Here is a 14,251-nt window from a genome sequence, read left to right as displayed (position 1 = left end):
GGGTTGAATTTACTACCCTCCGTTGGATGTTCTGGGACCCCACGAGTCATGTCATGTCATTCTTAGTCTTATTTTTGTTTCCCGGAGGGATGACTTTTCTTTTGTTCTATTTTTTTTTAACACCGGTTTAAAGAATATCATACTTCTTCAACCTGGACCTCACTCATACATGTAGTCGACTGACCCGCGGACTCTTAAGTAACATGCATTCCATCCGAAGCTCGGTGTCAAGCATCCCTCTAGAATAAGCATTGGAGTCTAAAAATGCTTAAAAATCTTTATACTCTATTTGCAAGTCAAGAGACGAAATGAAAACTCGGCGCTCTACATTCGCACCAACTTATATATACAAACACAAGAACCCACACTTAACGAGCGTGCAAACCACGAGCCTCAATACCCTTCTTGACCTCCTCATAGACCTCCTCAACAGAGCTATCCGCCGAAACCGAAACAACCTTATCCTTCTTCCGGAAGTCCTCAACAACGGGCATAGAAGTCTCAACAAAAGTGTGGAAACGCTTGCGAATCGACGCCGCATTATCATCATCACGACCACTAGTCTCGCCACGCTTCAGCAGTCTAGTCTCCATCACATCCTCAGGGCAATCGAGGAACAGGACCAGCTCAGACGGGCAAACAGTCTCCTCGAAGAAAACGGCCTGGTCGAGCTTGCGCGGGAATCCATCGATCAGGAAGCGCGCCTTGGTGCCAGCAGCGGGCGGCGAGGTGGCCAGCGAATCGGCCATTGCGTTCGACAGCAGCGCAACGGTCACTTCCATAGGCACGATCTTGCCCTCGCGAATGTATTCGCGGATCAGGTCGCCGTACTGGCTGCCCTCGCGGATTTGTTCGGCGCGCAGGAGATCGCCGGCGGAGAGGTGCACGAAGCCGTAGGATTTGACGAGGTTGGCGGATTGGGTGCCCTTTCCGCTGCCTGGGCCGCCCAGGAAGAAGACGACGGTTACGTCGTTTGTGGAGAAGCGGGGGGTGGCCATTGTGTGTGGGTGGTGGTGGTGGTTGGGGGAGTGAGGAAGTGAAGAAGTGAAGTTAAAGGGGCTTCGGGATTGGGTTTCGAGGTGTTTTGTGGGGTGGTCGGTGTGTAGGTGGAGGGGCAGCACTTGACTTGAAACGGAACGTTAGCTTGCGTTGTTTCTTTTTTCCGGGTCCTGCAACGTACGGTCACTTAGTTTGAGCGGGAGGGGTTGTTGCCGACGCGGGACTTGACGAGGAAGACGTAGGCGCCGGAGCTAATGGCGGTCATCAGAATGATGGGGATAATTGGGAAATCGGAGCGGCTGCGTTGGGGGGCGGGGGTGCGCGTGGCGGCGAAGATCTTGGAGGACTCGAGTACAGGCGGCGGGGTACCTGGGTCGATCGGGTGAGTTGCTGGGTAGCGAGGACTCGGGGCTTGGAGAGGACTCCGGTCAATTGACGCGCTAGAGAGGACATAGAGATGGGATGTTCGGGGTTGTTGAAGAGGCAAAAATGAAAAAAGGAGTTGGGATGGCCTAAACGGGATTAGCTGCGGATCTTCTATACCTCGATGCGGATATTCGCAACTTACGTTTGCGCCTCCAACTTCAGATTGAGGTCGGTGGCGGGGATTATTAGCTAAGAATGAGTTGATATTGGTGCTATTAATATTATTAGACATGTTCAATGACTGGATCATACCCCTTTTCCCTCTTGACTTATCTACGATGTACGGAGTATAGAATGTTGGAACCTCATCGCCGTGTCATTGTGATTTCGTGAGACTGCAGCCCTGGTTATATGCTTCATGGCTGTTTTCTCCTATAGCTAACAAGCAGAGCCACTTGTACGCAGGCAGTACAATACAAGGGTGAATTGAGGGCCAAACTTGTTTGCTTCCTTCCACAAGCAAGATTGTGACCATATATCCTTGCCCAGGATGAACATAACCTCAGGCTTTAGATGGCCCGATTACACGATGTTTGATCGTCAATTTCCGCTCGATCCGATTTGAGATGGCCAATTGAAAGCCATTGTATGATCTGAGAGGTCGGTCGAACGGAATGAAAATAATACATCACATGAAAGATGATGCTTGGTATACTCCGTACTCTGTACATTGTTTCGGAGAACCGTTCAAGATCCCTGATCAGCTACAAGGGTAATTTCCTCCGGATAATGAACCCGCAGTTTGTGGTAGCATCCGATATTGCCTGCTCGAAGAAGCATAGGAATGGTCCTCCGCACTGCTCAAAACTAACCGACATCTACGGAGTCTAGTGCGGACATACTGACCTCGGGACTTGGCTCGTGGATCATAAGTTTGGCTAGTTCAACACTGGCACCAAGATGGAAGGGTGAGGCGACCACCGCTTTACAATCATTCTCTGACAGCTATCACTTATGGAAGGACGACAAATCCCATCTTGCACCGGCTGCGAGGTATCAGACCATATTGCGTTCAGCACAAGTCGCCGAGGTTCCGAACCTCCCGCCTACTTCGGTAAGAAATGATATGAATGCGCATAAATTCCTGTGCACAGCGTGGTATCCCTAAAACCCCCACTTACTATTATAGCAGTCACAGTACTCATCATACAAATGGAGAAGGAGTACCTCCAATGGCCCAGTATGGATGCTCTCAACGGAACTTGGAATATTCATGACATATCTATATTCTCTTTATTCGTGGCACCATCCCATGCATCTCATTTACCGGTCATGCCTTTGGAGATGCAGTTCTCAAGAAGAAACGACTCCGTTAATATGTATTTGTCTCTATTCGAGTCTAACATAAGGCTCCTGGATTGAGTATCTCTCATTCATAAACCCTTTGGCGCTTTTCTTATCTCCTATAGAACTGAAAACCAGAGATTGGACTTCGGATCCATTCAGCCTCCCTTCAGCGCGATTAATACTAGAATGGCATCCAAGACAGCAGTCCTTCGTTCTTTGAATCACCACATCTGTATATTTCTCTCTAACGGAAGCCCTCGATCATTACAGAACATGTGCAGCATTCGTAGTCCTCACCAAGTCTCAAACCTGACCTCGGGGTGTCCGGAGGGAGCTCAAGACAGCATCGCCTTCATCTCTCCCAGCAACAACAGCGGAGGACGGCTCAAGCCATGTATTCAGGGTAACAGGGAGTGCTCCGATGAACCAGCCACCGGTTTGCAAGCTAGTTCACATCTATGGATGTTGTATTTATTTCAAGCGCATACAATAGGGTTATAGGTAAAATATCAGCATTGACCTCGCTTGAGTTGGGGGGCTTGTTTTCTAGCTTTCCTTCCTCTATGGCCGCTGTAGCATCCTCGATCACCCTCAAAATTGGTGACTAGATCCGCTCGGAATAGGGCCATATATGGCCGTATAGTAGTTTGCCAAGGTACAGTTTCGCCCAAGTGGGTGTAGCGTTGACTGCTCACTGGGGGAGTACTAATGACAATCCTACCTACGGAGTATGTACAGCATAGAGACATCTGTCCAATAATATGATTGGATCACGGACGAACGGCTACATTAATTCAACTATATTGTAAGCTCAAGAAATCCGCCGAGATATCTCCACGTTTCAATCCTGCATCGTTATATGTACTCCGCACGTTAGAGCTTATTCTCGTTTAGGGACAAGCTTGTCAGTGCCGATCACAACAAGTCGCCCATCTATACGGAGTGCATAAGCCAAAAAAGAAAGTACAATTTAGTCACTCAATCGTTAATTGGTATCTATGTAATTTATCTTCCTAACAAAATGCCATCATTCCGGAAGGCAGTCCCCAAGCTGGGAGCCCGGAGAGCAGCCGAGCCATACCAAGGTATATTTATTCATAGATGAATGCCAACGCTCCCAATCAAAATTAATCCTATACCAAGTTAGGTGATTTGCAGGTATCACTATTTCGCAACTGTGGCCAAACGGTGTTTGATGAAGTCCACAACGTTCTGATTGTATTTTGATACGTAGGCATGGTGTGCAGCATTGCCATCGTCTGGGTATGGCGAGCAGCATTGATTGTCACCGTAATCACAATAGCTGTGTATTGAGCTAGCAAATGGCTCACACAAGGCCGAGTTCATCCGGGGCGTGATCTGGTCCATTTGAGATAGTGATTCATTGATCTGAAACGGAATTTCAAGTTACTCACGCCTATACCCAATGTGCAGTTCCCCACATTCCATGGCATTCCAGGAACATACGACTCATCGCCATACGCAATCGCAGCTACGACTAAGGATTTGGTCAGATTTGGGTTATTTTGACACCTGTCATCGTGATAATATACTAATGGAGGTGTAGATTGGCGAAAGAGGGCCGACAAAGATGAATCCAATCTGACTGGTGCCGCACAAGGAATCCATCATAATGATTGCACCCTAAGTAGTGACAAGGGTTAGCAATGTGCGTATCTAGTTGCCATAATACGAAGTAAAACTTCACATGTCAGTTGACAGTGGCGCACCATTGAATATCCAACCACCGCAATCTTAGACCGGGGACAGCTTTCCACGTACTCCTCCACGTATTCCTGCATCAACACTGCCCCCTCAAAGACCGTATGCCGCTTCTGGTCATCCGTTAAGACGTTTTCGTGATCATAGGGTAAGCCGAGGGTTGTCGATCCGGGTATTTGTTGCAGAATCAGATCTGATAGAGTGCTCAGGACATTTAGATGATCGCCTCCGCCCTGACCTCTCGCGATAATGGCATGAACGCCAGTTGCGCATTCACGCTCCGATACTGACTGGGCATTGGTTTGGATCAGTACCGAGATGGCAGTCAATAATGCCCAAACGATCCCGACAATCACGTCATGCATCTTCTTGCATTTGAAGCTGCACTCTAGATCGGAGAATCATTGATGATTTGCCAAACAATCAGCGCCACCGTTTGAGCGCCGTTACTTGTTGTTATTTGTTTTACGGTGTCTCTGTTGAAGAGGAAAAGCCTCGCTTTGCTAACCGTTGCTTTACTAACCTCCCGAGCCTATGTAGTACCGTTACTTCAGGGGATGGCTAGCCCTCGGTCTATTAAGTGATGTTCATATGTAATGAAAATCTATCTGATTGTTTTAGATTTGAAATGTAGGCGATAATCTGATGAACAGTCATCTCGGCATTTCTTTCGCCTAGGTTAGGCTGGAATGAAAAATAAGATACCGAGTCTTAGGTAGGATATGCATACAGTCTCTCTGAGATTGGAATCTACGACTGGGCTTGTCGTATCTTGGCGTATTCGCCGTTCAACCTTTGAGACGGTTAGCTCGGCCGCATATGGGGCTCGGGGTTTGACCTGGAGCTCTATGTACGAGTTTCCAGAACAGTAACACACCGGAGAAACCATACCATTGCTTTGGGAAGGGGAAATTGTAGTGGGTAATTTTACGATTGCGAGATGAGCTGTTTTTAAGAGATGTTATCACCCGGGAAAGCTATAATCATGGAGTGTAGCACATTATCCCAATTGGGCGATACTCAGGTTGGGCTTCACTTCACCAAGAAGACAAGAGGCAACGCTGACATTATGATAAAACAAGGAAGAATAACTACGTTGTATGTATATCAAGGTCAAAATCTAATTATCTTCTTGCATATGGCTGTTGAGAATCTGGAACCCCACTGGGCCCGAGTTTGTGTATTCTTCAACGGGCCTTATGCTGTCTCACCGCACACCAAAGGGCTTCATCCCATGAACACGCTGATATTGACTAGGCTTGATGTGCCCTGTCAATCAAGTCTCGCACGGCATTTCCCAATTCTGTGATAACTGGACCGGAGCGAGGGATGGTATGGCCACGTCCGGTATCAAACATAGCGGCGGTATCAGGGTCACAAACGTTGAACAAGGCTAGTGCACCGTATCGGTAGGGATCTGTATCAAAATCAAAACTGAGGGGCTTGTTCAAACAAAGAAAGTAGATATCAAAATTACCATTTGCACCGACCACATGAAGCGTCGGAACGTCCAGAATATAGTCACTCTCATCTGCCAAGACCATATCTTCCTCTGGCGACAGAGGAGGCCAACCGGTAAAGAAAACTGCACATTTGATGCGACGGGGACGCCCGGTTTCTTGGGCCTTTCTTTCTTCGTCCATGATGAGACTGGCAGCCATAGTGGCACCCTCACTATATCCGATGATCCCTTCGATGTCGGGGTTTTTCTCCAGTGTTTCATAGAGATAATCCATAACTTGTTGGTGGTTGTTCCAATGGCCATCCCAGTCCTTGCCCAAAGCTCTCATGACATCTTCGGGACATGATCCATGCGGAGCCTTTCGGACACGGGATATCATTGATTCCTCTGCCGCTCCTCCATCCTCTAACCAGCGATAATGTGGCCCCATTCCGAAATACTCTGCGAAGCCTATGAGACTGTGGGATCAGACCGTGCATTTCTATCAATGTTTTGGCTCGGAGGTAATCGTACCTGACGGGGGGGACACAGGAACAGGACCGTTGATATAGTGGAATGAAGCAAAGCCATCAATGGCCATCTCCTTCACCAATGGAGCTGGACTATTTTCAGCAGAGGCTCAATTCAAATTGAGCATCTGGAATGATAGTTACCGAGCTGGATGCTAATATTCTGGAGAATGGTTAGTATACATCTTCAGATGGTCTCCAATTACCTACGTCAATATTGCCAATAGCACCGTGAAGACAGAGGAACCTCATTTTAGATATCTGTAACGATCTGATACCGGGGAGGGATATGATCTGAGTCCATTGAAGAATGACGAGGGAGAGGCAACAAGCAAATATGCTCGAGTTATAGAGCCGTGAAATAAATTACCGCTCGGGCTGTACAAATCGTGAAAAACAAACACCGAAAGCACGGGATTTCCGCCGAAGGATCGCCCTTTCCGTCGAACTATAAATTCCACTCAAAACACTGCAACGACTCCAACTTTGAAACCCCCTAGGAATATCCCTGACCTACATCTAGATCAAAGAGACTAGATCACCTCGGTCCGGTAGCTCAGATTCCTCTAACGCCCGTGGGTACATGTGAAAGGGTGCCTGAATTTGGTATCTCAAACCATGTGGGACAGGACGACATTTCAGTCAATGCTCAAATTCACAGGGAATAACCGCCGACCATCCAATGCCAGTGAAACATTCTTCGTCTACTTGACAGGAGGGGACAGCGATGATCTCTTCCACTTGTTCTCGCCTGGTCGATGTCCTCGGAGTAGAGACACCTCCATCGAGTTGTGCTTTGTACACCCCCAATCCGAAGAGCCGAGGGGTTGAGGTATTTCCAACCCTATATAACCCGCCACAGCCAGCCAGTTTTCTCGATGTTTACGTGAGATCCACGAACTTCTTTAGAGCCACGTTAAAGCTGCAACTTCTGCACTTTTCACCATGACAAATACAAATGGTGCTGATTCTGCGGGGCCACCTCCTGGTGAGAAGAGTGGTTTTCAGCCCATCGCCATCATCGGATATGCTTGTCGACTGCCGGGACAAGTGACCTCTCCCAATGACTTGTGGGAGCTATGCACACGAGCTCGAAGTGGCTGGTCACCTATCCCCAAAGACCGTTTCTCCGTCGATGCATTCCATCACCCTAACCCGTCCAAGGTTGGTTCCTTCAATCCGAAGGGAGGCTACTTTTTGGATGGGGATATTGCTTGTTTCGATGCTCCATTCTTTAATATCACTCTTCAAGAAGCTACATCCATGGATCCCCAGCAGCGCTTGTTGCTGGAGTGCACATTCGAAGCTTTGGAGAGTGCTGGAATTCCCAAAGAAAGTCTTGCACGCCAGAACGTGGGTGTCTTTGCTGGTAGCAATTTCCCTGATTACGAGCTCAATAATATTCGCGATATGGAGACTATCCCCATGTACCAAGCCACCGGGTGCTCATCCTCACTTTACTCCAATCGCATCTCGTACTTCTTCGATCTTCAAGGGCCCAGTGTCACATTAGATTCAGCTTGTTCTTCTTCCCTCGTTGCAATTCACTATGCAGTACAGAGCTTACGAAGTGGAGAGTCTAAGGTAGCCCTCGTTGTTAGCTGTCACCTCAACATTATCCCGGATGTATGGGTTTCCATGTCCATGTCACAGTAAGTCTCGTTTATGCTCCCTATAAGTGACCTTGGAACGATCCGATCTGAATTATTGGCACTCATTAGGTTATTTAACGGTGAGGGGAAAACATTCTGCTTCGATGAGAGAGCCACGTCCGGTTTCGCACGAGGTGAGGGCTCAGGTGTTGTGATTTTGAAACCACTCGATGCCGCAATACGTGACAAAGATCCCGTTCGAGCCGTAATTCTCCACTCCGGAGTCAATCAAGATGGACGCACTAAGGGTATAACTTTACCTAATGGGCTTGCCCAGGAGGAGCTAATCCGGCGTGTGTACCAAGAAGCCAACCTCAACCCCGACGATTGCGGCTTTGCAGAACTGCATGGAACTGGAACAAAGATCGGTGATCCAATCGAGGCTGCAGCTGTTCATGCAGCATTAGGAAAGAATCGAACACCGAGGAACCCGCTTTATATTGGGTCTGTCAAATCTAACGTTGGCCACCTAGAGGGTGCCAGTGGTCTCATTGCTATTATCAAAGCAGCAATGATGCTTGACAGAGGGTTGATGCTTCCAACAGCTGAGTTCAAGAACCCGAACCCCAATATTCCCTTGAGTGAGTGGAATATGAAGGTCTTGACAACAACACGACCCTGGCCCCCTCGCATGAAGTACTTGAGTGTTTCCAATTACGGGTTTGGGGGAACCAATGCACATGCTGTTCTTGGAAAGGCGCCTCTAGAATCCAAAGCCCCAGATGAAGCTGTTGAGGATGTTGAAGTGGACCCCAAACGCAAGCTGTTCCTGATATCTGCCAACGACAAAGAATCTCTGCGTACTAGGATCAAAGACCTCGGCATCTATTTCGAACAACATCCCGAAGTTTTTGAAAGGGCTTTATGCAGCAACGTCGCTTATACCCTCGGCAATAAAATGTCGCAACTCTCGTATCGTGTTGGTGTTTCAGCTACCTCTCTAGATGACCTTGGGATATGTCTTGCTCGATTGAACATTAACCCATCTCGGGTCCTGGGTCCCCCAATAGTATCATTCGTCTTCACTGGACAAGGGGTGCAGTGGCCACAGATGGGTGTTTCTCTTATGAACCAATACCCAGTGTATGAATCGGCTATCAAACGAGCTGATCAATGTCTACGAAGACTTGGTGCTGAATTCTCTCTCATCGAAGAGCTGGAAAGAGACGAGAAAGTCTCTGACATTAATTCTCCTCATCTGAGCCAACCAGCCTGTACAGCGCTTCAGATTGCACTGGTTGATCTCCTTGGGTCCTGGGGGATCCGTCCTGCTTCAGTCATTGGGCACAGTTCCGGGGAGATTAGTGCTGCCTATGCTGCGGGAATCTATGACCTGGAAGGCACCATGGCTCTGGCGTATCACCGTGGACAAATAATCTCTTTGCTCAAGTCATCGTTCCCTTCCCTGGAGGGGGCTATGATTGCCGTCGGTGCTACCCGGGAGGCTGTTCAGCCTATGCTGAGAACCCTGCCTGGATATGCCACTATAGCCTGTGTGAATAGCCCTTCTAGCATTACTGTATCGGGAGACGTAGCCGCAATTGATGAGCTTGAAAAGATTCTCGAGAACAAGCAGCTGTTCAACCGGAAATTGAAGGTTGACGTTGCCTACCATTCCGACCATATGAAGAAGGTTGCCAAGGCCTATCTGGCTGCAATTGAGTCTATTCAGCGTCTTCCATCGCCAACGGCTTTATTCTGCTCAACTGTGTTCGGTCGCCTTGTGGAACCTTTTGAGCTTCGCTCGGCATACTGGGTCGCGAACTTAACCTTGCCGGTGTTGTTCCCTGACGCACTTTCCAAGATTGTGTCGGATGATGAAACACGACCTAATCTTCTTGTTGAGGTTGGTGCGCACTCTGCAATGAAAGGCCCTATCATGGATACCCTGAAGAGTCTAGGTACAAGTGCTGCCAAAATCGGTTATACTCCTACAATTGTCCGCAACGCGGATGCAGCACAATCTGTATTGGATGCTGCAGCAGCTGCATATGTGCGAGGTGCCACACTCAATATGACGAATGTGAATTTCCCTAAGACCGGTGCGGTAAACCGCTGGTTCTTGTCTAATTTGCCTCGTTATCCTTGGCAACATGGAACTCGGTACTGGTACGCTTCCCGTATCTCGCAAAAGCATATGGTCAGGGATGGTGCCAGGAACGATGTTTTGGGAGTTTTGGCGAGCTATTCCAATGATTTGGAGCCAACCTGGCGAAATATTGTCCGCCTGGATGAGGTTCCCTACCTCCGGGATCACAAAATGCAGGGATTGGCTGTTTATCCTTTGGCGGGCTATGTGGGTTTGATAAATCATCAATCATGCGAAGCCTATGAACTGACTGTTTAGTAGTTGGTCATGGCAATCGAAGCCGCTCGAAGACGTGCAGCGCAACTTGATATTCAGATATCCCAATTTGAGCTACGGGAAGTGATTGTTGGTTCAGCACTTGTGCTCAGCGACGATACGGACGCAGAAACCAACATTACTCTTCGTCCTTACACTGAAGGTACTCGTGGATCATCTGATGTCTGGGATGAATTCCGTGTTTGCTCATGGACCTCGAAACGAGGATGGACAGAGCACTGTACTGGTCAAGTGCGGGTTCGCTCCGACCCCAAACAGCAGGCGGCTGCGATCTCGAGCGCTTCCAAGATTCGAAACAAACACACGAAAGCCCAAATTGCTCAAATCGAGAGATCGGCTACGAACTATCTTGATGTGACCCACATGTATCAGGTGCTCAGCGATCTAGGGGCCGGATATGGCCCTACCTTCCAGGACATCGATAACTGCTATTCCAGCCCTACTCACTCACTTGCTGATTTGCATGTTAGAGATACTAGAAAAATTATGCCGAAGGGGTTTGAGCCACCCTTGACCGTCCATCCATCATTCCTTGATGGACTTTTGCATCTTGTTTGGCCCATCCTTGGCCAGGGCCTAGGTCGAATGGACCTGGACACACTTTACATGCCAACAATGATTAAACGGGTGACAGTCAGTCTCAACGTGCCGACTGACGCTGGCGAATATTTGAAGGCCTACTGCAATGGTAATCCTAGCTTGCCTTCACCAGAACCGACCAAATTCGATCTATTCGCTGTGCGGGATGGCTCGACAGAGCCCGTAATTTCAATGGAGCGTCTGGTAATGACTCCACTCAGAAATCCAGAAACTCACCGTGAAGACACTCGAAAACTGTGCTATAAGATCAATTGGCACCCCCTTGCGGGAATCGAAAACATCGTGGAAGGAGATGGCGACCAGCGTGACGATGCTGCAGACTTCGACGGCGGCAATGCATGTACCAATGGAGCCGGAAACTCAAACCGAACCGTCAAAGTCAAGGGTCACACGCGTGTAACGGGTAATGATGCCACATCGAGACCTGATCTCTTCATTTCACACTTTGGAAGTTCTGATGGCATTGGTGATAGACTGAGCATTGCACTTTCTGAGGCATCCGGTTGGGATGTTTCTGTGCAAACATTCGGCGAAACAGACTACACTTTGAAACATATTGTTCTGCTTCAAACTGGAAGTAGCTCCCTCCGGAATCCCACCGCGGATGTATTTGAGAATCTCAAGAAGGCGTTGCTCAATGCTCGAGCTGTGCTTTGGGTCTACCGCACTGATTATCCTGATGCTCAAATGACAGTCGGCTTGACCCGTACATTACGCTCAGAGACTTTGGCCAAGATAGCTACCCTGGGGTTGGCTCCTGAGCACATCGGTAATCCCGAGAAGCCAATACAGGCGGCGATCAATGCTTTATGGCCCATCGATGGAACTGAGCCTTGTCAAGACTTTGAATTCAAGGCCAGAGGATCGGAGCTCTTCGTCCAACGTGTCGTGAAAGATGATGCTGCCAATAGCTTTGTCCACAACGAGACCCACGACATGACAATCTCCACCCAACCATTCAGTCAACCCGGGCGCCGGTTTAAGATCCAAGTTGGCAGCCCAGGTTCCCTTTGACTCACTCTATTTTGTCGACGACAATCCTCCACCACTGGGTGTGGACCAAATCGAATTGGAAGTGAAGGCGACTGGTCTCAATTTCAAAGACATTGTTGTCTCCATGGGCCAGCTTGCACAGCCATATATTGGGATAGAATGTAGTGGCATTATTTCCAGTGTAGGGTCACAGGTGAAGGATTTCAAGATTGGTCAAAGAGTTATGGCCTTCCCAGAAGGCGGTTTCTCAACTCATGCACGATGTTCTGCGACTAGCGTTGCGTTAATTCCAGTCGACATGTCGTTCGAGGTCGCAGCCACGATCCCAGTCGTCTTTTGCACTGCATACTACAGTCTAGTTGATTTGGGTAAACTGCAAGCCGGCGAACGAGTCCTGATCCATGCCGGTGCTGGTGGCGTTGGTCAAGCCGCTATCATGGTGGCGCAGATGATTGGAGCAGATATATTCGTCACAGTCGGAAGCCTTGAAAAGAAACAGTTCTTGATGAGCCAGTACGGTATCCCCGAGAATCACGTCTTCTACAGCCGTGACTCCTCCTTTTCTGGGGGTATTCGCAAAGCGACTCGCGAAGCTGGAGTGGACGTGGTTATCAACTCTCTGGCGGGAGATCTTCTGCGTGAGACTTGGGAATGTCTTGCTCCATTTGGTCGATTTATCGAGATTGGAAAGGCTGATATTACGAAGAATACCCGTCTTGATATGCAGCCTTTCGAGAACAACGTCACATTCTCATCAGTCGATCTTACCAAGATTGCCAAGTTCAAGCCGCAGCTGATGCAGCGTTTGATGGGTGACATTTGTCGGTTGATTAAAGATGGATCAGTGCACCCAATCTTGCCACTTTCGATCTATCGGATTTCTGATATTGAGAAAGCATTCCGTACTCTGCAGACGGGTAAGAGTATGGGTAAGATTGTGGTTGTTCCTCATGAAGGTGACCAAGTCCAGGTCAGTGGGACAGATCCCCCCGAATGATATCCGCAAGTCTAACCGACCCAATCCAGGCTGTATCCCCTAAGACTAGCCTTACTCTTCGGTCTGATGCTTCATACATATTGATTGGTGGTACTGGTGGTCTTGGCCGAAGCATAGCGAAGTGGATGTCCTCTAAGGGCGCAAGGCACATTGTCCTTGTGTCTCGTCGGGCTGTGATTAATGACAAGGTTCAAGCTTTGATCGATAGCCTGACTCCTTTGGGGGTCAAGGTTCTCGTCAAGGCTTGCGATGTCAGCAGTCGGCAATCAGTCGAGGCTCTGATCAAGGAAGAAATGAAAGATCTCCCTCCTGTGCGTGGTGTTATCCACGGTTCGATGGTGCTTCGGGTAAGTGTTCGATTAAAATTACTACCCCGGACTTCTGTATTCAATCACTAACTTCGTCTAGGATATGCTGTTCGAAAACATGTCCCTTGAAGACTTCACGGCTGTGGTATGCAACAAGGTAGAAGGAGCCTGGAACCTGCACAATGCATTGATCGATGCCCAACTGGACTTTTTCATTGCCCTTTCGTCCGTGGCTGGTCTCGTTGGCAATCGTGGACAAGCAGCATACTCCGCAGCAAACGTGTTCCTAGATGGATTCATAGAATACCGAAAATCCCTAGGTCTCCCTGGAACATCCATCGACCTTGCTGCAGTCAGCGATGTCGGCTACCTTGCAGATACTGACGCTCAGCGGCGCCAAGAAGTACTGAAAAATATCGGCGGCCAGACCATCGATGAATCGGAGGTCCTGGCATTGGTCGCTGCCGCACTCACGGGTGACCTCGACCGATCCTGTTCTGGGCAATGCATCACAGGACTGGAAACGGAAACGATAGAAAACAACTTCTGGATCCAGGATGCCAAGTTCACTGTGCTGTACGAGGCTGCCAAGGACAAGCTGGGAAGCAGCTCGCAGCGCGACGGCCCGTCGGTGCCCTTGCAAGTGACTTTGTCGGCTGCATCATCCAAAGAGGAGGCCTTGCAGGTGTGCTACGAGGCGCTGGCCGCCAAATTAGCCCAAGTACTCGTTCTATCCCCGGAGGATATGGATCCATCGATCACAGTGGCTTCATTGGGTCTTGACTCGCTGGTGGCTATAGAGATCCGTAACTGGATTGCCCGTGAGGCCAACGCCAATGTGCAGGTTTTGGAATTATTGTCCAGTGGCACTTTAACGGCTTTGGCGGAGATTATTGTGAACAAGTCTCAGGCCTACACTCGTACCGAGTAA

The 14,251-nt window shown here is 48.8% G+C and overlaps 7 protein-coding genes across 7 annotated transcripts; 3 read left to right on the top strand and 4 right to left on the bottom strand.

The window, feature by feature from the left end:
- Positions 1–368: 368 nt before the first annotated feature.
- On the bottom strand, positions 369–998 carry ura6 (uridylate kinase ura6; the record flags this gene model as incomplete). The annotated part of the gene is made up of 1 exon (XM_057175610.1): positions 369–998. One exon carries the CDS (start codon positions 996–998, stop codon positions 369–371), a length of 630 nt encoding a protein of 209 aa, XP_057032657.1.
- A 188-nt stretch (positions 999–1,186) lies between these two features.
- N7457_004564 (uncharacterized protein) lies at positions 1,187–2,265 on the bottom strand (the record flags this gene model as incomplete). Its single annotated transcript, XM_057175609.1, has 2 exons — positions 1,187–1,368; positions 2,238–2,265. The coding sequence occupies 2 exons, from the start codon at positions 2,263–2,265 to the stop codon at positions 1,187–1,189; spliced, it is 210 nt and encodes a 69-aa protein (XP_057032656.1).
- A 1,611-nt stretch (positions 2,266–3,876) lies between these two features.
- On the bottom strand, positions 3,877–4,820 carry N7457_004563 (uncharacterized protein; the record flags this gene model as incomplete). The annotated part of the gene is made up of 4 exons (XM_057175608.1): positions 3,877–4,071; positions 4,128–4,210; positions 4,266–4,356; positions 4,416–4,820. Coding segments are annotated over 4 exons (774 nt in total), but the record flags the coding sequence as incomplete, so codon positions are not given.
- Positions 4,821–5,687: 867 nt separating this feature from the next.
- N7457_004562 (uncharacterized protein) lies at positions 5,688–6,657 on the bottom strand (the record flags this gene model as incomplete). The annotated part of the gene is made up of 4 exons (XM_057175607.1): positions 5,688–6,346; positions 6,410–6,493; positions 6,550–6,568; positions 6,616–6,657. The coding sequence occupies 4 exons, from the start codon at positions 6,655–6,657 to the stop codon at positions 5,688–5,690; spliced, it is 804 nt and encodes a 267-aa protein (XP_057032654.1).
- Positions 6,658–7,350: 693 nt separating this feature from the next.
- On the top strand, positions 7,351–10,404 carry N7457_004561 (uncharacterized protein; the record flags this gene model as incomplete). Its single annotated transcript, XM_057175606.1, has 2 exons — positions 7,351–8,057; positions 8,127–10,404. 2 exons carry the CDS (start codon positions 7,351–7,353, stop codon positions 10,402–10,404), a joined length of 2,985 nt encoding a protein of 994 aa, XP_057032653.1.
- A 9-nt stretch (positions 10,405–10,413) lies between these two features.
- On the top strand, positions 10,414–12,036 carry N7457_004560 (uncharacterized protein; the record flags this gene model as incomplete). The annotated part of the gene is made up of 1 exon (XM_057175605.1): positions 10,414–12,036. The coding sequence occupies one exon, from the start codon at positions 10,414–10,416 to the stop codon at positions 12,034–12,036; it is 1,623 nt and encodes a 540-aa protein (XP_057032652.1).
- Positions 12,037–12,313: 277 nt separating this feature from the next.
- Positions 12,314–14,251, top strand: N7457_004559 (type I polyketide synthase; the record flags this gene model as incomplete). The annotated part of the gene is made up of 3 exons (XM_057175604.1): positions 12,314–12,985; positions 13,042–13,359; positions 13,421–14,251. 3 exons carry the CDS (start codon positions 12,314–12,316, stop codon positions 14,249–14,251), a joined length of 1,821 nt encoding a protein of 606 aa, XP_057032651.1.

The sequence above is a fragment of the Penicillium paradoxum genome (genome assembly GCF_028828445.1).
Source record: "Penicillium paradoxum strain IBT 22861 chromosome Unknown utg000004l_segment0_segment0, whole genome shotgun sequence".
Lineage (NCBI taxonomy): Eukaryota > Fungi > Ascomycota > Eurotiomycetes > Eurotiales > Aspergillaceae > Penicillium > Penicillium paradoxum.
This window is presented reverse-complemented; position numbering and strand designations above follow the sequence as displayed.